The sequence below is a fragment of the Cryptomeria japonica genome, chromosome 6 (assembly GCF_030272615.1).
Source record: "Cryptomeria japonica chromosome 6, Sugi_1.0, whole genome shotgun sequence".
Lineage (NCBI taxonomy): Eukaryota > Viridiplantae > Streptophyta > Pinopsida > Cupressales > Cupressaceae > Cryptomeria > Cryptomeria japonica.
In genome coordinates, this window is record NC_081410.1 from 668,205,681 (window position 1) to 668,230,441 (window position 24,761).

At 36.2% G+C, this 24,761-nt stretch overlaps 3 protein-coding genes across 3 annotated transcripts; 1 reads left to right on the forward strand and 2 right to left on the reverse strand.

The window, feature by feature from the left end:
- Nucleotides 1-2,431: 2,431 nt before the first annotated feature.
- On the reverse strand, nucleotides 2,432-3,262 carry LOC131039062 (G-type lectin S-receptor-like serine/threonine-protein kinase At2g19130). The gene is made up of 2 exons (XM_059222264.1): nucleotides 2,941-3,262; nucleotides 2,432-2,724 (listed from the first exon to the last, which is right to left on the reverse strand). Exons 1-2 carry the CDS (start codon nucleotides 3,260-3,262, stop codon nucleotides 2,432-2,434), a joined length of 615 nt encoding a protein of 204 aa, XP_059078247.1.
- Nucleotides 3,263-15,917: 12,655 nt separating this feature from the next.
- LOC131043730 (UDP-glycosyltransferase 73C13) lies at nucleotides 15,918-18,089 on the reverse strand. The gene has a single exon (XM_057976960.2). It carries the CDS (start codon nucleotides 17,837-17,839, stop codon nucleotides 16,259-16,261), a length of 1,581 nt encoding a protein of 526 aa, XP_057832943.2. The 5' UTR covers nucleotides 17,840-18,089; the 3' UTR covers nucleotides 15,918-16,258.
- A 4,025-nt stretch (nucleotides 18,090-22,114) lies between these two features.
- LOC131039068 (UDP-glucosyl transferase 73B2) lies at nucleotides 22,115-24,150 on the forward strand. The gene has a single exon (XM_057971713.2). The coding sequence runs from the start codon at nucleotides 22,440-22,442 to the stop codon at nucleotides 23,991-23,993; it is 1,554 nt and encodes a 517-aa protein (XP_057827696.2). The 5' UTR covers nucleotides 22,115-22,439; the 3' UTR covers nucleotides 23,994-24,150.
- The last annotated feature ends 611 nt before the right edge of the window (nucleotides 24,151-24,761 follow it).

The window sequence follows — 24,761 nt, forward strand, 5'->3', positions numbered from 1 at the left end:
TCTAAATGCTACATTCTAATGACCAAGTAAAGAGTGCACATACATCAACTAGCTCATAAGAGTGAAGTCTATTGGCAACAAGGTGGCATAGAGATCAATGCCTCATGAAATATTTGAGCACATCTTCAAGGATGAATTTGATAAGGATGGATTAGTGAATTTTGTTTTAGTTCATACCATAGAACCTCTAAGGCCCAATATTCCTTGTAACATGTTCCTTAGTTGTCACATTCTTTGAGAAGTTGGTGCAAAACATGAATAATAGAAATGGCAATCAATATGATATTCTAATATCCCCTATCTAGGACCATAAATTAATATATTCCTTTGAGGTGATCAAATTATTATAATATTTGGATATGTCATAGAAGGATTCATGTTGAACATATGGCTCCAATCACAAGGTGGAATATACACTTACAATGAAATGTAGGGGAAGATTTTGTCACTCGATAATGAGTGGAAATTAAGTGAAAACTTAAAAATAAAAAATAAAATTAATTAAAACTAATTGAAGATTCAGCTTACACCCTTAATTTATATTTTAGTAATTTTGCATGGTATTTGAAGAAAATTATATTCCTAGATCCATCTACATCCAATTCAAGGACCATTTTAGCTTACTTGTGGTTTTTTAAAATTCTATAAGTGAAATACAATTCTTCCATTTTAACCAAGGTAGAGGTGAAGGGAAAAGTGTGAACATTTATTCCTTTCTATGGTTCTTACTATAAGGTACATATGTATGTTCCAACCTGGGAAACCATTAGTGGATAAAATATTCCACATAGAAAAAAGTTTAATACTATATTTTTGGACATCAATAATGCCAATTGGATTCCTTTGTCTTATTAAAGTTAATAAATGTTCTAGGTAACTTTTTGAAAATCTTATTTTTGTCTGACATTGACCTTAGATGAAATTGCAAAGTAATGTAGAATATTTTTCATAAGATGCTTTTAAGAAGGATCCCAATGTGAAGAATAATAGGAATGAAATTAATAAGAATTCAACTTGTAAATTTAAAATTTAAAAGCCAAGGAAAGAGGCTTTGTGGTTCTACAGACATTTAATCTACACTTGTTTGCCTACTTATTTATTTTGCAACATAGGATGGAAGTCACTTTAAGTTTGTCCTCAAATTTATGTAGCTATATCATTCATTTGAATTGAAAATATGAAAATAGCTTATTTCAATGTTCTTATGATTTTAAAAATATAATATTTAAATTATCATTTCAAATTTATATATTTTTTATCTATAATAGATTTTTAAAAGATGAAATTTCGACAACACTTTGTAAACTTCATGTGGCATATGCTAAAAAAAAAAAAGAAATTTCAAGCATTTCTTACCAAATTATGCTTGATAGAAAATTGCTTCTTGATTTTTTTAATTTTTTGCATTTAAAAATTGTTGAGTATTTGTTTTCACAAAAAATATACATAACAAAATGGCATCCACTCATTTTGAAAATAAAAAATAAAAAATGTCTCTCTTTGAATTATGTGATTTTCACAAGAACAAATAAAAAGTTATTCAAACACAATAGTAGCTTACAAACTACAATTGAAATGCCAGAACTTCTACTACTATATATGTTCAAGATTTTATGGATCTATGTCCTTTTTACATGAAATTGTTTACATTACCTCTCTTTTTCAACATTTTCATCATCACTATACGTTTGGCCCATCATCAACATGCACTTGCTCAAGATAATTTTTCTCCTAAAAAGCTGGTGTGACTTGAAATCATGTGCAAATCAATTCTTCTTAAAGAATTTGGTACCTCATCGTTGACGATCATCCCTTCCACAAGCTTATTAATTAAGAGTAAAGTATCAAAAATGGGTCAATGTTAGACAACATCTTTAGAGGCAATCTCTTATCTTATGGTCTAAGGATTCACACTAGAAATAAGTTTAAGAATAATTGATGTATGATATTTTCCACATAAAACAAAGTGAGATCAACTTAAACTTTGAAAAATCTTTCAAATCTTCGGCAAGGTCTTGTAGTCGGATAAAATAGAGTCTATCAAGATTGTGACATATGCAATTTCTTATCAATTCGATTTTTTGTTCTAAGAATGCCCAAAATTGAATTGCCAATCTTAAGACCTATATCTAAATACAAGAAATTTGAAAGAGGATTGCTCATTGAATCTAAAGTCTTGATAGCAGTAAGACAATTTACTTAAAGAATGTTGGATATATACACTATGATAAGATTAAGGTAATCTAATCTCTATAGACCATAAAAATTAAAAATCATAAACTGAATTAACTTTAATATTCAATAATGTGCTTCACCACCAAAATATACATATTAATTATAATTAAATTTACATTTGCATCTTAACTAACCTTCAAGCTTAAATAGCCTGCCTCCAAGATGTGCCCCGCTTACACTATTCTATCTAAAAACATCAGCTGTCGCTACTGCTGTCAGTGTCGCTTCGGTCTTCGTCCTTGTCCATGAGCACATAGCTTTGAATCTGCTGAATCTGGGGCTGTATCTTCCCTTCCAGCATTAGCACCACTTGCCCCATGCTTGGCCTCACCTCCTCATCCTTTTCAATGCATAACAATCCTACAATACTTGCTCTTCTCACCTCTTCAATGTCTCTCTCCTCTGCAATACCCTCCTCCACAACATTAACTGTATTGCCGTTGTAAATTTGAGTTGCAGCCCACGATGGAAAGTAACACTGACTAGAATCTTACACGCTTAAATCCAGAGTTCTTCGACCCGAAACAATTTCCAAAAGTGTCATACCAAAACTGTAGACATCAACCTTGGGAGTTATGGGAAGACCGGAGATCCACTCTGGAGCCAAATACCCTCATGTTCCTCTTGTTGTGGTCAGAACGTGGCTGAAATCTCTACCCACAAGCTTTGCCAACCCGAAATCGGCCAACTTCGGTGACAAATTACCGTCCAAAAGCATATTTTCTGGCTTGACATCGCAGTGAATGATGCAATCTCTGCATTCTTCGTGGAGATAAAGTAATCCTCTTGCGGTGCCTAAAGCGATCTCAAATCGGATCCTCCAGTCGAGTACCTTCTGTTTACTTTTGGGATTACTTGAGAAGATTAAGGAATCCAGAGAGCCGTTGGGCATGTAATCATAAATGAGAAACCTTCTCGATCCTTCTGCACAAAAACCTCGAAGCCTGACCAAATTCGCATGTTGTATGTTTCCAAGACAACTGATTTCTGCTCGGAAATGCTTCTCATCTTGTCTTGAACCCTCCATCTTTTTAACGGCCGCAAGTGTACCGTCTTTAAGTGTACAGATTGATGGTCATTTTGGATGTTTTATTGTCTGACCCCAATTCAAATGTGCCATTCTTTGAAATTATTGTCTGGTTTCCAGTAATCGAGGCGCCCAAGGAAAGAGTATCTCTACCCTCGACAGCAGCACCATAACTTATCAGTTGAATACACACTGTAAAAGCCCAAAACAGTATTAGGCAGAAATTTTCCCTGATTTCGTCCATCGCGGAAGTGTTAGAGATGGAACGAATCTCCGTCGTTAAAACATAATAGGCATGCTAAAGGTGGAAACTTCCCCGAAAGACAAAACTCACTTCCAAGAGACCATTAAATTTAGAAAGGCATTCACTAAAAAAGCCCAAATTCCCAAACGTTTAAGCTGCAGATTTATACCAAAGAGCTTGGAATGCATGCACACTGTCCCATTTAATAGTTTTGACACGAAATTTACGCCGTGCTTAAAAGGTAATGCTTGACCTTTAATGGACGCAAAAGTGTATTTAGGCTTTTCTAAATTAGATGTTTTGGAAGAGAGTTTTAGTTGGGTCCATTGATGGTGACATTTCGGCTGAACCTCCAAATTTTTAAAGAGAACCACCATTCAAAAATCTGAATGCGTGGAAATTTTGGTCTTGTATTGCGTGTCAAAGGGTTCAGAGACACGTTTCCCGGCACACAAGTCAAGTCAATTATAACGTATGTGCAAAAGTCGGTCGTGAGGGTTATTAAAGTCTTGAGAAGAGCAAGAGCCACTATATACAAAGACTTTGGCGCTGTCTTTTCTAGTTTGCACAAAGTCTTGCGCGTTCGACGACAGATTTGATGGTCATTTTGGAGTGAAAAAAAAAAAAGATTTGAAAAAAATATTACTAGCAATTGCACCCCAATGGATACGTGGAATATGTGTGGAATGTCAATCTTTTAGATTTAAATTTTTAGTCTATTATTGCATACATTTGCGTAGTACATGAGCTCAGTTTCTAGCTCATTTATTTTAATATTTGAAATAGGAAGATAATTTGGATTCATTACCAATAGGATAATGCTTGGGAGAGATAACCTGGGTAGAAAGGAGAGATGGGGAGGGAAGAGTGAGAGAAAGAGGTAAGGAGGTATTGATAGAGAAGAATATAGAAATAAAGGAAAATAGGTATAGAGATTGGGAGATAGAGGAGGAGAAAGATGTGAATAGAAATAGATATGGACGAGTAAGACAAAGATCTAGAAAGAAATCTAGATAGAGATATAGAGTAGGAGAGAGCGAGGGAGAGAAGTGAATAAGAGAGAGAGGGGGGAGGGAGAGATAGTTCAATAGATAGAGAGGGACAGACGGAAAATATATCAATAGAGGATGATATGCAAAGAAAGGGAGTGATAAGGAGAGAGATCTAAGGAGATAGACGTAGAGAGACAAATGTGTGTGTATGAGTGAGAGAGATATGGAGAGAGGGATAAAGAGGGAGATAGATATGTCAAATATGTAGGGAGGGAGGGAAAGAAATAGAGGAGAGAGAAGTAGAGAGATATAGGAAGAGGGAGTGATAGGGAGAGCGAGGGAGATAGGGACAAAAAGGATGAGAGATAGAGAGATATAACTTGGGAAAGATAAAGAGGTGTGAAATAGGGTTAAATATATAGAGGGAGATATGGAAGGAGAGAAAGAGTGAGAGGAACAAATAAAGATAAAATTAGGGAAACAATGGTAGAGGGGATATGGAGAGATAAAAAGAAAAGATATAGGAAGTAATTTATAGATATAGTTAGAGAGAGGGATAAAGAGTTAGAGATAATGTAGGTGATATAGACAAGTAATAAAGCGAGGGGGAGAGAAATAGATAGAGAAAATAGGGATACATGGATATAAAGATAAAGATAGGGAGGGAAAAACATGGAATGTATGTGTCAGTGAGAGAGATGTGGAGATAAAGATAGAGAGGGTTAGAGGGAGAAATACAGAGATATTGAGAAGAGAGATAGATAGGATAAAAATAGGGAGAGATAAAGAGATAGATATAGTGAGAAAGATGGAGGGGAAAAGAGAAATGCAAGGAGGGGTAAGGAGGTAGAGAAAGATAAATATAGAGATGGAGAAGATCTTTTGCATCTTTCATATATACATTGCTTAATGAATTTGGTTGCTAGGGGGCCATAATATGTTCCAACAAAGGTATCAATGGAGAAGTGATAGTTTCAACTGATCCAAACACAAGTGAAACAAAACCTTTGAATCAAGAAGATAATAAGGCTCCAATTATAACAAGCTAATTGTACGTTGACAATAGGGAGAAAAGGATAGGTAGGGAGAGAAAGAAGGAGAGATAAAGAGGGTGAGGTAGGGAGAGAAAGAGGGGAAAGAAAATGAGACAGATGGGGGGAGGGGTTGTAAGGAGATAATTTTGTCCATGAAGATGATTGTGCATCAAGTAGCAAAAAGAGATTTACAAGCATAGAATTGACTACACGATTAAGTGACAAGTGATGACAATTGAAAGGCCAATAAATCCCATTTATATGTGATTATGTTTTTCTATCTTCTCTCATAAAAAGACCCTTCAAAAAAGTATCTCAACTCCACTCTTATATGATTAGGGAGTTGAAGATATCTTTTCAAGTGGACCCAATTTTTCTTTCTTCTTGTGCTTCCCTTATCTTAATTATCAAGGGTTTTAGTCTAATTCGTTGTATTTAAATAGGGAGAATGATGATTTATTTTTTATTATATCTTTATAAGAGATTTTTTTGGTATGAATTAGATCATTTACTTGCACAATTTAACGAAATGATAACTTCTAATTTAAATATACATTTCCTCCTAATATTATAATCTAATATATAAAAAAATTACATAATCCAATTTTTTTTGTATATGTAAAATAAATTATATTGATCTAGATATACCATTATTTTTCAATCGATTAAGTAAACCATTTGTTATATTTTAATTTAAATATTAATTATTTGTATTTATAAATAATTTTATAATGCATATTTAGTGTTTAATAATTATAATTATTTTTTAATAATAAAATAAATATTTTTATTGTTAATTTAAAGGTATTTTTTAATATAAATGTAACATTATTTATTAAAAAAAATGGTTTAAACAAAATAATATTTTTAACTTAAATTTGACAATTGACTCTACTAGTCAATTTTTTTTTAATAATTGTCTAAGTACAATTATTTTTCTCCCCTATCTAAATCAATTTGATTTCAAATAGAATAATATCTCATTCTTTTAATTCCTTTGCGTTCTAGCCTAATTTAAAATGAAATTATAAATCATATTACTTTGAATTTATTCTTATTCTCTTATGACTGGTAAAAAAAAAATCAAAGCAATTTCTAATCTAATATTAATTATTCTTGATATCAAAACATAACTAATCCAAATATTCTTTATTCATTAAACCTTTATCAATTATCAAATTAAATACATTTATTTATTTTATTTATATTTCCTACTTTCAATTATAACTGTGAGGTAGGAAAATAGGTAAAGCATCAAAGCCTAAGTTATGCAATCATAAAACATAACAAGCTAAGACACTAATCCTATCACATACAACAAAGATATGAAGACAAATCAATTAAAACAAATATGCAAACCATAACAAAGTGATTCCTCCATGATTCTCCATTGTTTCTCTTTCTCCTTCAAAGATGTTGTTTGTGGATCTCACCTACAAGTGCAAAAGTGAGCAAGAAAGCAAGATTGCAAGTGAATTCGATAGCATGAGGATATTCGAGAAGTGGTTGGTTTTGATTGAGAAAAGAGGTTCAATTTATAGACAAATTAAGGAAAACATGAAATTAGAATGATTGAATTGAAAGAGGCAAAATTGATTTGGAAAAGGCATGATTAAATGACCAAAAAATCATGACAAATTGAGAGAAAATTATGCTCATCAATTATGACATAATTATGCACAAAATTTATTCCATGACATATGACAAATTGACCTCAAATTTGCTAATTGCCTTATGAAAAATTGAGCACAAAAAGGGGGAGCTAATTAGGAGGAGAAATTAGTGGGAAAAGTTAGGAGGGAAAATTAAAAGAAATTTGAAATTCAAAAAATTAGCAAATTAGGTGGAAATGAAAAATTAGAAAATAGGAAATTGAAAAGAGGAAAAAGGAAAAAAGGTGACATTAATTAATAAATTATTTATTAATTAACACACAAAAAAGACATAGTTAGCCAATTAAATGAAACATTTAATTATGACAAATGGACCTAGGATTAAATAAAATAAATTTATTTAACCTAGAGCAACATGATAAACATGATTAGATGATTAAATTATAAAACCCTAGGAGATAGATTAGAAATGAAAGGACAATAATTAGGTCACGACAAGATTGAAAGATTGACGCAATTGATACAAGGTCGATTCGATCATGATTAAATGACGAGAACTGATAATTGATAAAGTGTCGACATTGGTCGACAAGAATCAATGACAAACTAATCAAAAATTAACAAAAGGATGAAATTAATAAGCGCCAATTGATGAGGACCAATGACTGATCGGTCCAAATTGATGAGAAATGATAATTGATTGAGATCGATGACAAATCAATCAAAGATTGATTAAAAAAATTGACTTGATGAAGGTAGCATGAAAAAAGACCAATGACAAATCGGTCACAAATTGATAAGGAATTGACAAATTGATGACATAAGATGATCTAGAATGACGATGGATAATCAAAGATTGCTTGAAATTGACAAAGAACAAGGACAAAACCCTAATTCGACATCGAGAAGGGTTGACGATGTTCATTTGACAAGATCGGATTGACAATGATAAAGATTGAGGACAAAAACCTAATTCGATATCGATTGGGATTGATGATGTCCAATTGACAAGACAAAAATGATTGATAACGACCAAATATTAAAATTCATGATGATGTCGACAAGACCTAATTGAAAATGTGAGAAATCTAATTGAAAGAGGAAGAAAGCACAGAAGAATGACAAAATGTCGACAAATGATAAAGATCAAGTGCATGAAATAGAAGAAATGATAATTTATGTGAAAACCCTAAAATAAGGTCACGTAGGCATGTTAGAGTATGGAGTTGCAAGCATTGGCCGTTTTTAGATGCCTACATTTTGCCCCTCTTTGAGACAATGCGATTTTTAGCATTGTTTGAAAGAACAATCAAGAAATATGCCCTAGACAACAACAAGGATACATGTATTCCCCCTTGAGGAATTGGCAGGAAAAGTCCAGAAAAGAGGCCAATTGATCGACAACAACGATATAAAGCCAGTGCTTTGAATGAACTGAAAATCAGAGATCAAATGTAGAAGATACAAGCATCACAAGGCACAAAAGACCACGACCAATACAACATTAGGAAGGTGCATGTCCATCTAGACACTTGGAAAAGCTATTAAAGGGGTTGGAAGGCTGAAAATGACTCATTTGCACTCGCGAGCGTAGGAAATTTTGTGCTCTGGACAAAGGACCTTGCAGTGAGATGGTGAACATTCCAATGGCAGATCACCTTGGGGAAAGTGTATGCAGCTTCAAATGATATGGTAGAGATAGATAGTCTCATAGCTACTCGAGACACAGTGGTATCCCAGGCTCAAAGATCAGAGGAGGCTTTGCAAAGATATATCAGTTCGATCAGAGATGCTAGTCTGCGAGAGATGGCATAGATGCTAGTTGATTCAAGAGATGAGATATGACATTGGAGAGTGTTGTACCACTAGAGCAGAGGGAACCATCATATCAAGGACGATCATGGTCTAGGACAAAGAGTCGATCACACTCTCGAAGGACATGGAGCAGCATGGGAGTGATTGGGCCAAGGAGGCCTCTACAACTAGGACTTGGGATAGGAGGACCTTCATCCTCGAGACAGGACATAGACGACAGGGATGGAGGGAAAACATGGTGACAAGAGAATTTTCTCATTATGTTGTAGACATCTTTTGCTCTTACGTAGTTAGCCTGCAAGCCATACTTGGGATAGACAATCCGATTTTGCACTCTAAGACTTTTGATATATATATATATATATATATATATATATATGATATGCAATTATGTTATGATTTGGATTTTTTTTCTATATAATGCCATGTATGGATGCTTTCTGTACATGTTCATGTGATGCAATGAATGAAATATGCGCTTATTTTAGTATTTTTGCTCTTATATGATATGCAATGAATAATAATATTATGTTAAAATGCTTTTTTTATTTTATTTTGTGATTATGCAAAATGATAATAATGTGTGAATGCTTTGTTTTTTTATTTTGTAATGCAATAAATGATTATGATATGCAAATGTGATAACCAATGAATGTAGGATGCAAATGTTTTCGGTGTATCAGAGAAATAGACCGAACTGACTGCAAGGACTGGCGAAAGAAGTTAGACGAAGAAGAGTTAGTGATGAAGAAAATATTGCTTGCACAAATGCACAAAAAGTAGGTGAAAACTTTATTTGGGTATTGCAAAACGGATGTGGCACACCATGACAATGAAAGCCAAGGTGATGATGTAATCCCTTTGCATAAAACAAACACATTGCAGACAAGGAATGAGTCACAACATCCTAAGACATAATGCCCCAAAATGCTACGAAACTCCACAAATAGAAGACAATTTAAACAAAAAGGGCCATGAGCCATCTCGGTCACTCCAAATCACTCAGTGACATCATCAAACAACATAGGAACATGGTTGAAGATAAATTAAAGAAAGATAAGACTCATAAATTCAAACAAGTCAAACAAACATTCTGATCTTCATTGTCAAAAGTTAAAAATGTTGATAGGATTATCATGCTATCTGATTTCAAGGAACGCAGTACCCCGTCTATGACAGGACACAATTTGGTTTCGAGTATACTACACCTTGTATAAGACCCATGATAATGTTGACAAATGACTGATAATGTAGATGTTGATCATTGATTAATGTGATAATTGAATCAGTTTGATTTCTTGGTTTGCTAAACAATTCATTTGTTAATTCGTGATTTGTTTAAGCATAGTGGTTTATTGTGTCATTTGTTTGACATCTGCTAAAATGTTTGTTTACGTACAAAAGGGACAGTTTATTAGAAAAATGAAATGAAAAGATTGTTTTTGGATTTTTAATGTTTTCTAGTTTGTAGGGGTTTTGAAATTTTTGGATTTTTTTATGCTTTTTTTAGGACATTTTTCATTTTTTGTGTGTTATTTTAGGACATTTTTAAAAAAAATTTGGATTATTTCAAGACATTTTGCAATTTTTTTGGATTTTTTTCATGACTTTATTTGATTTTAGTGATTTTTTCAAGATCGTATTTGCTTTTTAGGTATTTTTTTAGGACATTTATTCAATTTTTAGTGATTTTTTTTCAGGAATTTATTTGATTTTTAATGGATTTTTTCAAGACTTTATTTGATTTTTATGGATCTTTTCAAGACTCTATTTGATTTTTTAGGGAATTTTTTAGGACATTTATTTGATTTTTTTTTTGAATTTTTTCACAATATTATTTGATTATTATTTTTTTATTATTTTGCCCCCAGTGTCTAGCAAGGAAAGGAATATGATGAATGGATAAACAAGTCTATTGAAAGGTTGGTGGATAGAAGGAAGAGAAAGGCTATTTATGATGGAGATAAAACAGATTCAATTCCCAAGAGATAACGTGCGATGGGATAAGAGATAGGATTTGACAATGTAAAGCAATGGCATGGCATGAGGGAAATGTCAAGAGGCTTTTGAAACCATGTTTTTTGCATTTTTACATCCTTATGTCGGATCAAGATCAAGGGACAAAAGAGAGTGTATGGACTATGATAAGATATGGATAGGACAAGCAAGATCAAAGATGGATAAGGGATATGAATAGGATAAGGATGTGATAGGCTAAGGGATAACGAAGAAAGGTTGCAATAATCCAAGGAATAAGGACAAAAGGTACTAATGAGCAAATGGATAAAGATCAAAATCTGTGATAGACTGAAAGCTACAAATAGGATGCATGATGCTCGTGAATATCCTCAGCCTCGTCAAGTTCAAAGGTGAATTAGGGGTATGAGCATGAGAGACGATAGGATAATGGAGGGTGAAAGGAAAATGAAGGTGAATAGGATAATGAAGGGTGGAAGGATAATGAAGGCCAATAGGATATGATAGGATAATGGAGGGTAATAGGATATGATAGGATAATATGAAGGGTAATAGGACATGATAGGATAATGGAGGATACGACAGGGGTACGATATGATAATAGGATAGTGAAGAATGATAGGATATGATAGCGTAAATGAAATGTGCCCCCAAGTATGGAATGCAAGAAAACTAAGATCTGATAAATAACAATGAAAGCACAAATCAACACCACATCAATAACACACATAAAACCAAGATTTTTGTTGTAGAAAACCTAGTTAAGGGAAAACCCGTGGTGGAAACCTACTCACAATGAGATGATACCCTATTAGAAGTATATGAAATATTACAATGGGTAATGCACATGTATTCAGACACACTTCCTAGAGCTCACTACTCAAACACAATAACAAAGAGGGCTACAACCCTTAGAAAAACTCACTGTCTTATAAAAAGATTGAGATTACATCTAGAGGATCAAGAACTGATACAATAGCATCTCCTCATGCCTGGTTATAGTTTGGATTAAGCACATATACTTCTTTGCCACACTTCTTCACACGTCTTCTCTGCTACCAAAATATTAAAGCATTAATCACTCATTACACACACTTACTAATACTGCAAATACATCTACAACAAGATATTACATCAATTTATACAAATCATCAACCTATATTTCAAGATCGGCTCAATCCATAACACAAATTACAAAGATAAATCATAGGTGGTACACTAACACATGCGAACCAAAACAATGTCGGCTAAGACATAGTCTGGACCCAAATCAACTCCTCAAACATGCAACACCACCAAGAATTATGCCATGAACATTCACAATGTACACTACAATCATCATGAATGTCGCATAACATGAAGAACACCACAAGATCAAGAAAATGATCAATAACATGCACAACGATCAATGCGAACCAACAACATAGATAGAAAACGATCTAGAAACATCCACAAGCAACATGAATTACCACAACAACAACCGCAACATTACAACTTAATAGAATCTTCATCATCATTATACCAAACTTCAAGAACACTCATTGAACTGACTGTCAAACTAAAAAATTCACTTGCAGACCTCCAAATCACAAACCATAAGAATTGAGGACACACATGAACGTCTCAAACACTCTACCAAATCCGCAAAATAAGATATTGCAATTTCGAAGCAATGCGGAGCAAAATCTAGAACATTGATCAACACTGAACAACTGGAAACCAACCTTAATACCGGACCACACAACTCAATCAAATCACCATGCGGAACACATAAACTTCTATTGAATCAACTAAGTCCACAAAAACTCATGACCAAACCAACTCATTTACTCTAACTGCAACATTGGAACACATAGAGAAATATGTTGACATCAATGACAAAATATTGTTCCAGCAAACTTCTCAACAATATCCAACACACGACTCACACAAACCCTCAATCCAAAAACCCTTGCAAACTATTCAAATTAATTATGAAATAGGTACCAATCTACACAATGACAAACTCTATATGAGCTTGCACTTGGAAGAGCCTCAAAATCCTATCCTTAGCATTCTTGGAAACCTTCAAACTCCCATTATTCAGTCTCCTTCTCCACAAGTTTGACAACCTTTGAAGAACAACAAAACGGTGAGCAAATATCAAGTCAATAATGTGAGAAACGGTATCAAAACCATCTAAATAACCTCCATACTCAAAAATTACAACCAAGAGGGAAGATTCCTTTAATTTACAAGAATTTAATTTTCCCTCCACTTTTCTTCCACATCCCAACTTTTTCAGTTATAATTTGCCACTTGCCCATGTTGTCAAAACTGCCAATTGCCACTTAACATTCTAAATTGTACTTTCCAATTTCTCACTCCATAATTTGCCTCCAAAAATATTTCAAATATTATTTATTGATTTAATAATAAATCTGATTTTGATCATTTAACCATGAAGAACAATATTTCTCAATTTATCTGGAGGTTCTGCTTTACTATTTTTGGAATTGTTGACTTCCTATCTCAGTAAGTTTCTATTTTTAGAAATTTTGAAAAAAGGGACATGACAGATTCTTAGTGATAACAAGAAGCATAAGACTTCCAAGTTGTTGAATCCTCTTCCTAGAAGACTTTTCAAAATAGAAAGTGTGAGTAGTTCAATTGCATGACAAATACGTGTCAAATGGCCAAAAATAGTAAGTCTAAATAATTATAAATAAAATTGACATCAATTGTTTAATCAATGTTGGATAAAGAAAATTGACTTCACATGCTAACACATTTAACTTATACAACCCCTATTTAAATAAATCCCATAAATTATCCATTTACTTATCATTTATTAGACCAATATTTATGCCCACTTCCATACACTTTCTCCCTATCTTGAAATTAACAAGTCAATCCCAAATGGTTCAAGATTTCCTCCAAATTTTTAACTTTGAAAATCAAATTTTCTATTTTCTATTTTCCCTTGTAATAGTTGTGAGTTGATGTGGTATGTAATTGCATGACTTGGTACTATGTTTAATGATAACTAAATATATTCAATGCAAAATTAATTCATATAGGACAATCAAAAAAAATCATTAGCGTACATTTTAATTTCTAAGGGATAAATAAAAAATCTATATTTGTGGTGACTATGTGTTTAAGAATCTTATTTTCAAATTTTTTCTCCATTATAAAATTGGCTCATTTAGGTGTTTGAACCAATAGAACTTGATATTAGTGATCTAGCAACCTTCTTAAAAGTATTTTAAAATGTCATCATCCTTATAAGCAAGTAAACATTTACAAGGAAAGTCGTTGAGTCTGGGTTCCCCTTCTCCCTCCCCTATTTTGTCCTCTAGTGATTTGAGCTTGTCAAAGGTGGTAAACAAAGTTAATGAATTATGTATCACTTACAATAAGTAGAAAGAAATCATTTCTTAGCTCCTATCCCAGCTTCACATTACGAAAAGGAAAATTCATAGACTTGATGCCTTGGTTGAGGCAGAGCTGAGGGCTAGTGATTGGTTTTCATAGGATAATGATGATAGGGTTTTGGATTGCTACTAATGATCTAGTGGAAAGGCTAAAAAATTAGGACAAGTTAGATGTGAAGGTCAAGCACTTGAGTACCAAGGTGGCTTTGAAGGAAGAAAGAAAGGAATGATAAGGATTATCTTTGCTATTTAGGGCAATCAAGAGGCATTGAGAATAAATTTGAAATAAATTGTGGCCTATAGCAAGGATATGATGAGCAAAAGGTTGGATTTCATGTAGGTTCTCTAGGAGGAACTTGAACAAAGACATTCTAAGAGGAAGAGATCCATGAGGATCACTGCTTGTACTGCTTTGGATCCATTTGCTACTAATGTTAAAGTTAATTTAAAGTCCCTTGCTTTTACTCCTCCTAAGAATAAGATTGAAAAAGACTCCTTTGAAGAGAAAGTGAAGGAGCTTAGCCAGGAATGGCATGCAATTAAAACCCGAACTCTATAAACCATATGTTCATGCTTACTAGGTGTTGTGTTTTGGTGTTGGTTGGTTATGTCTGGTGTTCTTATTTTTTTCTTTCGTCTAGTTCTGGTTTTTTGCTTTGGTGGTTGGTCTTGATGCTAGGTTTTCTCATATTTTGTGAGACCCCTTGCATCTGCATTTTGATTGTTATGCAAGAGTTTGGGGCCTCTCTCGCTTTATCTAATCATAACATTTACAAGGAAATGTAGATATGGGAAATGTAGATAAAGCCAAAGACATCTTGCATATTGAAATTATAAATTTTAGCACCTTATCAAATAGATTCTAAACCACCTTATCAAATAGATTCTAAACCATGCTAACGTCATTTTTCACCATTATTCTCAAAACTAAATATCCTCATCTAATCCATTACATTTGATTCCTAAAATATCATGATAATTTATTAAACTATTTCTTAATTAATTTAAATTAATTATACTTTATTTACTCTGTACAAATTTAATTATCATAGGTTAATCCCAATCTATGCATAATCGTGTGTGTTTATTATAGCATACTTCCTTTTTAATTTACTTTTTGAAAGTTGAATGTATTAATGTTAGCTAATTAATTCTTTAATAATTCATTTTTCTCATAAGTTGAATGACTTGGAGTCTCGAAGATCTGTAAAAAGGATGATAAAGGGAGCCATTTTCCCTGCCCATCCTCCTTGCTCTCTATAAACTTTTTTGGTTTAGTTGGCATTTGATTCAAGGCTATCTGGGTTCCTTTTAAAAATTCCATGCCTAATATTCAAGTATAACATGAGTAGATGAGTAGATTTCTAATGTTCGATAGAGTTTTCTTTAAAAAGTCACAATTCATGCTACACAATTATTATCATCAAAGATTATTGTCGAAGAAGATTCTTAAAAACTCATAAAACCATACACAACTATAGAACTGCGAAAGTAAGACCCACCACACTTCCATACAATATTAAAAGAATATAATATCTGGTTTTGTTTTCAAAGCGCAAAAATATTATACAAATACAATATTCGGTTTTCTTTAAAATATCATACGAATACAATATTCGATTTTCTTTTCAAAGAACAGAAAAATATTATACAAATACAATATTTTGTATTCTTTTCAGCGCACAAAAAAAGGTGAATGGAATTTTTTTGGGGGCACAAAAACAACATGATCTTTGAAAACAGCTTAGCTACTCGAATTTTTTGGGGGCACAAAAAAAGGTGCATGGAATTTTTTTGGGGGCACAAAACTCTGTGCATACAACATGATCTTTGAAAACAGCTTAGCTACTCGCATGTATATCCGATATAGACAGCTAGCCATCACAATGGTTCTGAGATCTGAAATCACTCGCTTTGACCTTGCTGATTGGACAAATGCAAAACATGGCGGAGAAAAGCGTCCAATTCCTTGTGAGAAGATTCCAGACTTGACCGCAACAGCTGCTTTAAACCCTTGGCTTTCTCCCTCGTTTTCAGCCCTTGTTCACTTTCCATCAATATTTTCACTCCTTTGACAATGCTGTCCCTCTTCACCGCGCCTGAATCTTGATCCACCTCAATCAAGGCCGCCGCCTCAAGTTCCAATGCAACCAGCTTAGCATTGTAGTGCTGATCTCCTCGCATGGGCCACGCCAACAGGGGCACACCACAACCCAGGCTCTCCACCGTCGAATTCCACCCGCAATGTGATAAAAACCCTCCTGTCGCCGGGTGAGACAATATCAGCAGCTGAGGGGCCCATCCGCGGATTACAAGACCACGTCCTTCGACCCGTTGTTCAAATCCCTTGGGGAGGATATCTTCAGCTTCAGCTTCCTCGTCTTCGGGCTCTGCCTGTACAACTAAAATAAAGGGCTTCTCTGAGGCTTCCAAGCCCAGTGCAAACTCGGTCCAATCTACATCCTCGGGGCCCACCTCACTGCCGAAGGAGGCGTAGATCACCGACTCGGGCGCCTGGGCGTCGAGCCACTGTGAGCATTGCTGTTCGTCGATATTGCTCTTGCGGCTCTTTCGCACCGAGCTGTCGTGCGTCACGGAGCCAGGTGTCTCTTCCCAGAAGGAAGACGGCAGAAGCGGGCCAACGGCCCAGGCAGGCTTCTGGGTCCCCTTTATTACGTATTCCACGAACTGGGACTCCAAGTCGCGGCAAGTATTGATCAGGATCCCGTGGCATCCTTCCAGCACATTCATCCACGGTGGGCTCCGCTGTGAACCGTGATCTCCCGGTGGAGGAGGCGGCGGCGGCCGGCGGCCACGCCCTCGCCCACGTCCCCGTCCGCTGCCCCTGTGACCCGGTGGAAACCCTCTTCCTCCTCGGCCTGGAGGAGGACCCCTTGGACCTGGACCCCCTCTTCCTCCGCCCTCTGGAGGAGGACCTGACGGGGCACGGTGGCGGGTGTCGGAGGGAGTGAGGGTCAATGATTTCGGAAACCCGGGCACTTCATAGGGTTCCTTTGCCTCTTCTAATTCTGCCCTGTGTTTCCACATGGCATACTCGAATGCCATGGAACACGCACCAGAAGTAACGAAAGAAACCCGGGGAATATTGAATTTGTTGCACACAGTTGCTACCCACGGCACCATAACGTCGCCGATGATGCAGACGGGCGGAGGGTCGAGCGCTTCCAGAATCGCCTCCATGGGCTTTGCAAGATGGTCAAAGAACGAATCGGGTTCCTGCTGTTCTGCAGCTTCATCTTTTTCTTCCTCTTCTTCCTCGGGTTGGGACAATTCTAGGACCCCAATGTTGATCCCCAGGGATTCGTGGGCTTGTTTGGCTGTGATTTGCAGAGATGGGGCAATTGAAGGGTCGGCCAGAATTGTGACGGTAATGCCTCGGACGGCCAATCGCTTGCAGAGCTCGACGCAGGGGAAGACGTGGCCCTGCCCGTGGAAGGGCGCCACCATGATATGAGCGGATTCCATCCTTGTACTGATTTCGAGAAGATCGCTTAGGTTTTATAAATAGGCGTTCGGAGTTCGGGAGGAAATTAGGATATCTTCGAGGCAAAGTATTGTTGGATAATTTGACTGGTAGATATAGAGGTCTGTGGTGACGCGTTTACGCGGAAGTGGACACCACGCCTTGACAGGCAAAGCACGTATGAGACGAAAGAATGGACAATGAAATCTGTAACAGAATATCATCAATTTCTCAATCAAAAAAGTGTGTTTGTCTTTATTTTTTTTCTCAATGTTATAATAATAGAGCGTGTCTATCTAATCTAGATATTTGTTAACATTGCAACAGCCATCTGCCGAGTTAACTTATCAACTAAGTTATTGAGAGATTGGTCGGTAGAGGGACCGGCTTATATTGAGTAATTTGGGAGGTAACTTAATCGAAAGTTGAGCCTTATTGTCATAGTAGTTACGCTGAAGCCGTTTTTTATTTAAAAGGAAGCAATTCATAAGAGCCTATCTACGGCGGTCGCGGCTATTCTAGTTCCAAAACAGACCTTCCGTACAACGTGTTAGTGACAGGTTAGTCAATCGCAGCTGTTAATTGCAAAATCAACGGTGTAAAACGCACGACTAACACCATGTTAGTCAATTCGTACTGTCTTTTAGGAGCCATAATAGATGCGTCCATCTACGGCTATCATGACACTCGTACGTAGCAAGATGATTGAAAATGTTCCAGCTGTTAGATGCTTGCTGCAGCTTTTTTTTTTTTGCTATTGTTTTTTACTCCTTGGATTTTTTCTTTGTATGTAGGTTATATTTTTCTCTCCACAAAACAGAAATAACTTTTTCTAGAACTTTAGATTGGACTCTATGCTTGGAAGAATGAAATGGCATGCATCTTGTGTGTATGTATGTTTATGTATGTATGTGAGTGATTGTTCATATTGAAAATCAAATTTTTATCTATTTATATTAAAAAGGCAGACTTTATTTATATATCTCATACGCACATGTGTGGGATGATCGTTTGTGAAAAGAAAATCCGCATATGGTGTGTCATCTGATGTTGTAGGTACATTTGAAGTGGATCTAGAAGCAGGAGTAGGACCTACATATATCTGATTACAGCTTGCACACATGTGGTGTTGATCATCCATGAGTAGCTACTATGTGGGTAGCTCTCTCACTAAGGTTACTTGAGCGAGCACTCAATGCACCTAAGGTTGAAATCACTGCTCGATGTTGCATAGGTGCTAGTATAGCGGGAGCAAGAGGAGGAACCATGGGTGGAGTAGACAATGGTCAATTTGCATCAATGCGTGCCCCTAATCTGTGTTGTAGCATGCCACCACCAACACCCTGGAATGATCTCATGTCAAAATAATTAAGTTTTATACCTAATACAAACTTTGTGTATAATTTCTTTAAAAAAATAAAAGGGCACCTCATAACCACAATGTGATGGATGATAAAAGGTGATATACAAACTTCGTGTATATATATAGAAGGTGATATACAAAGATACAAAAGGATAGGGAAAGAGATATAGGAAGAGGTAAAGAGATAAGGAGATGGAGGCAGAGAAAGATATGGATAGAAACAGATAGAGATAAATTAATATAGATAGATGGAGAGATACAAGGATAGAAAAATAGACCAATTTCCTTCGACATACCCATTGCACACTACGAATCTACCAATAGCAAGAATCTAACAGCTGGGACATTTTTAATCATCTTGCTATGTACTAATGTCATGATAGTTGTATATAGGCTATTCGACAGTGTCTATGCAATTGACAAAATAGTCACTATGTTTCATATTTAAACACTTTTTGTAAAGAGGAAATGATCCATTCTGTCAGCTAGTATGTATGTACATACATACATACATACACTTATATATATATATATATATATATATATATATATATATATATATATATATATATATATATATATATATATATATATATATATATATATATATGTATATGTATATGTATGTATATATATATATGTATATGTATATGTATATATATATATTTATGTATGTATATATATACATATATTTATATATGTATAATTAATTAATTAATTAAACATCCAAATTGTTTAGTGTATGCAGATGGCTACCTCAATGACATCATGTATGCTAGATGCTTGATTTCATAATGTCAATTATCAAAAGTTGCCTCTATAACTATCAATACTTCAAGAAAACTTAAAGTACAGGCTCTAGCAACTTAAGTTTTTTTGACAAAGGATAATCAGTAACTTTGGATTTTAGAGGATCACCTCTATAACTTCCCCTACCTCAATAACATATAGGGTAACAATTTTTTTATTAATTTTCGAAAAAGTGAATTGATAATTTTATTTTTTTCTTGTTGAAAAAGAAAATTGGTATCTCTAATTTTCAAAAGATTGTCTCTATAACTTCTGCTGCCATAATAAAACTTAAAGGAGCTTAAGGAAAACAAACAAGAACTGGAATTCAAATAACTAACCTCCCCTCACAAACCACTCATTATAAAAGGGCATTCGAGTTTTTTGAGACTTGTGGGATGCTCTGAATTTTGATTGGAAAACATGGCAACAAATCAAAACTCAGTTCAATCTTTCTAAATTTTATAGAACCCCTGTCCAAATAATTCAGCAGCTTGTTAGGCTTGAGTTGTGGTGTCTCTTGTCCTCACCATGCCACTGTAACTTCCTTAGAGATTGGAAGTGACCAAACAATCAGAATTTTTGAAGTTTCCCTCTCAAAGTTGTCTATAAGCAACTCCTTCCTTCCATTCTCCTATTCCACTGACTCAATCTCAAGTGGCATTACAAGCTCAACAGATCAAGATGGAACAAGTTAAGCTCCCTCATTTGGGAATCTAAAGCAAATGCACAAGCTCAGTTGATAGCATGGAAAATTCTTCATGTCAAACTCCTTATTGGTGATCAGTTGTCTTTTATTGGTCCCCCTCCATCTTGTCCATTCTCTCTAAAAGGGAGACTATCAAGCATGCTTTTTGGCTATGCTCCCATGCCCAACACCCTTGGAGTCTGCTCTTTTCCACTTTCCCTGCAATATTTCCCCAAGCTTGGTCTTGGAAATCTGCTTTGCTTGGTATCTCCTCCAACCACAACATTATTACTCAAACTTTTAGGCATATTATACTTAAGCATATTTGGAGATTTAGGTGCATGGTTGCTTTCTCTCATACTTTCCACCCCCTTCCAATTGAGTCACTAATCATTTGTGCAGATTTCTACCCACATATCCCTACTCTTCAATCTGCATTGCAGGCTAATGCTGAGCTCAAAAGGACTCTTGATGACCTGCAGGGGCAACTTCACAGTTATGAAGCAAAGTTTAAAATTCAAGGCAGCCAGACAGGTTACAAAAGGATTCACAATCCAGTGGTTGGAGATCATTGTGCTGAGTTGTAACTGGATACTTTGATTGTTTCATATGCTATGGCCTTACTTCTTGTCATGTTCATTATTTTGGAAAAGTGTTTTCCACGGATCTATGTTAAAATTTGAACTTCATGCAAGGTTTGAACTACTTGAGCTGTATTTTTTTGCTGGTGGAGAACATTTGATTCTGCTTGTTAGTTGTCGGACAACATTTTTTGTTGCTGGGTAGCATTCTAAATAATTTGTATAATACTCTCTATTGTATAACTTTTTGATATGTAATAAAATCTTCTTTTTCCAATTTACTAAAAAAAACAAAAAAAAAAAAAACTTATAAAATACAAAAACAAAAAAAATAACTTAGTTCATAATATAATTAGATGAGTTGTGCAATGCTAGCAAATATTTGGATAACATAAAGATGTTCTTTTTTGTCTTGAGATGATAACATAATTAGATGAGTGGCACAAAGATAGCATAAATATGTTCTATTTCTTATAATCATTTTGAAGTGTGAAAATTTTATTTTTAAGCCGATAGGCTTTTAGTGGGGGATTTTCCCTGCAAAAGTGCAAGACAATCCGGCCATGGACGATTTCCGATGACCAGTTGTTTTTCGCGACGAACGGTGCATGGCGGTTTTTTTGTGTTAGTTGTCGACGACGTGAGGTAGAACGAGTACAATGTTTCTAAACACTGTTTTTCTCGGTTTGCGTTAAAGCACTATGTAGGACGCCCACTATGCTGCCTATCGGCTTCCCCCGTTGCACGCAAATTTCGTGCAACTGCTAGTGTCTGCTAGTGTTAATGGTACAGTTTTAGTTGACCTAGTGATAGAGAAGTTATGCTCATAAAAGAAAGATGGCAAGTTCAAATCCCAGAAAAGGTAAGATATGTATGCCTCTTTTATAGCAAAATTACATGTCTCCACAGCAAAATAAGATTTGTAAGCCTCCCTTATAGCACAATTAGGTACCTACAGGGTCCCGTATACAGATCCTATAAAAGAATCTCTATAATATAATCTTTCTCTCTTTGGCTAGATGCTTTGAGAAGTGCCGTCCACTGTCGCGTATACCCGTCACCACAGAGCTCCATCTACCAGTCAAATTACGGTCCAATACTTTGCCTCGAAGATATCCTGATTCCCATCCAAAGGAAAGCCTATTTATAAAAGTAGCGATCTTCTAGTTTTCTGTACAAGCATGGATCAAGCTCATATCATGGCGGTGCCCTTCCACGGGCAGGGCCACGTCTTCCCCTGTGTCGAGCTCTGCAAGCGATTGGCCATCCGAGGCATTACCATCACAATTCTAGCCGATCCTTCAATTGCCCCTTCTCTGCAAATCACAGCCAAACAAGCCCACGAAACCCTGGGGATCAATATAGGGGTCTTAGAATTGTCCCAGCCCGAGGAAGAAGAGGGAAAAAATGATGAAGCTGAAGACCAGCAGCATCCAGAATTGTTCGGAGAGCATCTTGTAAAGCCCATGGAAGCGATTCTGCAAGCACTCGATCGCCCACCCGTCTGCATCATCGGCGACGTTATGGTGCCATGGGTAACAGGGGTCTGCAACAAGTTAAATATTCCCCGGGTTTCTTTCTTCACCTCAGGTGCCTGTTCCTTGGCATTCGAATATGCCATATGGAAACACGGCGACCAGGTAGAAGAGACAAAGGAGCCGTTTGCAGTGCCCGGGTTTCCAGACTCAATGACCGTCACTCCCTCCGACACCCGCCACCGTGCCCCGTCGGGTCCTCCCCCAGACGGCGGAGGAAGAGGGGGTCCTCCGCCAGGCCGCGGAAGAAGAGGGGGTCCGCCCGGTCACAGAGGCCGAGGGCGCGGGGGCGGGCCGCCGCCGCCGCCGGCACCGGATGACCACGGTTCACACCGGAATCCGCCATGGATGAACGGTCTCAAAGATAGCCATGGAGCCCTGGTGAATACTTGCCGGGACTTGGAGTCCCCGTTCATGGATTACGTGATAAAGGAAACCCAGAAGCCTGCGTGGGCCGTTGGCCCGCTTCTGCCGTCTTCCTTCTGGGAAGAGTCACCCGGATCCGTTACACACGACAGTTCGGTGCGCAAGACCCGCAAGAGCAGCATCGACGAACGACAGTGCTCGCAGTGGCTCGACGCCCAGGCGCCCCGATCGGTGATATATGTCTCCTTCGGCAGTGAGGTGGGTCCCTCAGACGAAGAATGGACGGAGCTTGCACTTGGCTTGGAAGCCGCGGAGAAGCCCTTTATTTTGGTTCTACAGGCAGAACCCGAAGAAGGGGAAGCTCAAGTCGAAGGGATTCTTCCCGAGGGATTTGAACGGCGGGTCGAAGGACGTGGGCTTGCAATCCGCGGATGGGCCCCGCAGCTGCTAATACTGCCCCACCCGGCCACAGGAGGGTTTTTATCGCACTGCGGGTGGAATTCGACGGTGGAGAGCCTGGGGCTCGGTGTGCCTCTTCTGGCCTGGCCCATACGAGGAGATCAGCATTACAATGCTAAGCTGCTTACTGTTGAACTTGAAGCGGCGGCCATGATTGAGTTTGATCAAGATTCGGGTGCAGTGAAGAGGGACAGCGTTGTCAAAGGTGTGAGAACATTGATGGAAAGTGATCAAGGGCTGAAAATGAGGGAGAAAGCCAAGGGTTTAAAGGAGTTGTTGAGGTCTCCGTCTAGTCTGGAATCATCTCACAAGGAATTGGACGCTTGTCTCCGCTACGTTTTAGACTTGCCAAATCAACAAGTTCAAAGCGAGTGATCTCAGATCACGCGCACTTTTAGTCCAAACAGTGGACGTCATAGATGCAATGAGTGTTTGATGCCCATAAGTGTACTAAGAATATTCGCACGCCTGAATTATAAGAATCTTCCCTCACAACAATCTTTGATAGTAATGAAAGATATTTTGTGTTGAATGAGTGTCGGTGAGTTGTATAGTGCTTTTTTTAGGAAATGAATATGAAATTAATAATTTTAAATTAAATTTAGAAGGTTAGAGGGTAGTCTTTTTTAAATGTGATTCAGTTTAATACTCAAAAGTAAATTGGGTAAATTTATTAATTAATTTATTTATTTTGGTGCAGATTAGGTCTAAAAATATGTTAATTTCTATTTAACAATCACAATGCATTTTTAACTGTATTTGATTATATCTATTTAATAATTAAAAAAATAGAATATCATTTTTTTTTAATTTTTAATTAATTCATAAACAAGGTCAAAGGTGTAATTTGGTTAGAAATACTAAGATTGTTTGATTATTGAATTAAGTCATTTTTTAATAGAATTCTAGGGATATATATTATAGAAATACAAATCTCAAGTCATTGTAAAATGTAATATTTGCAAACAATTAAGAATGTTTTGGAAGAGTTATAGATATCACTTTTTCATACAATGTAGATATTTCGACGAAATATCTTGGAAGAGCAAACATTATATGTAATATGTTGTCTAACATAGTCAATTTGTGGTGCCTCGAAAGTCATGAAATGAAAGGGAGAATATATTTGCTACTTTTAAATTT

Coding starts and splice junctions, on each gene's coding strand:
- LOC131039062 (XM_059222264.1), bottom strand. CDS start 3,262: ATGGAGGGTTCAAGACAAGATGAGAAGCATTTCCGAGCAGAAATCAGT. Junction 2,725..2,940: donor AGAAAATATGCTTTTGGACG/GTAATTTGTCAC, acceptor TAAGCGTGTAAG/ATTCTAGTCAGTGTTACTTT.
- LOC131039068 (XM_057971713.2), top strand. CDS start 22,440: ATGGATCAAGCTCATATCATGGCGGTGCCCTTCCACGGGCAGGGCCAC.
- LOC131043730 (XM_057976960.2), bottom strand. CDS start 17,839: ATGGAATCCGCTCATATCATGGTGGCGCCCTTCCACGGGCAGGGCCAC.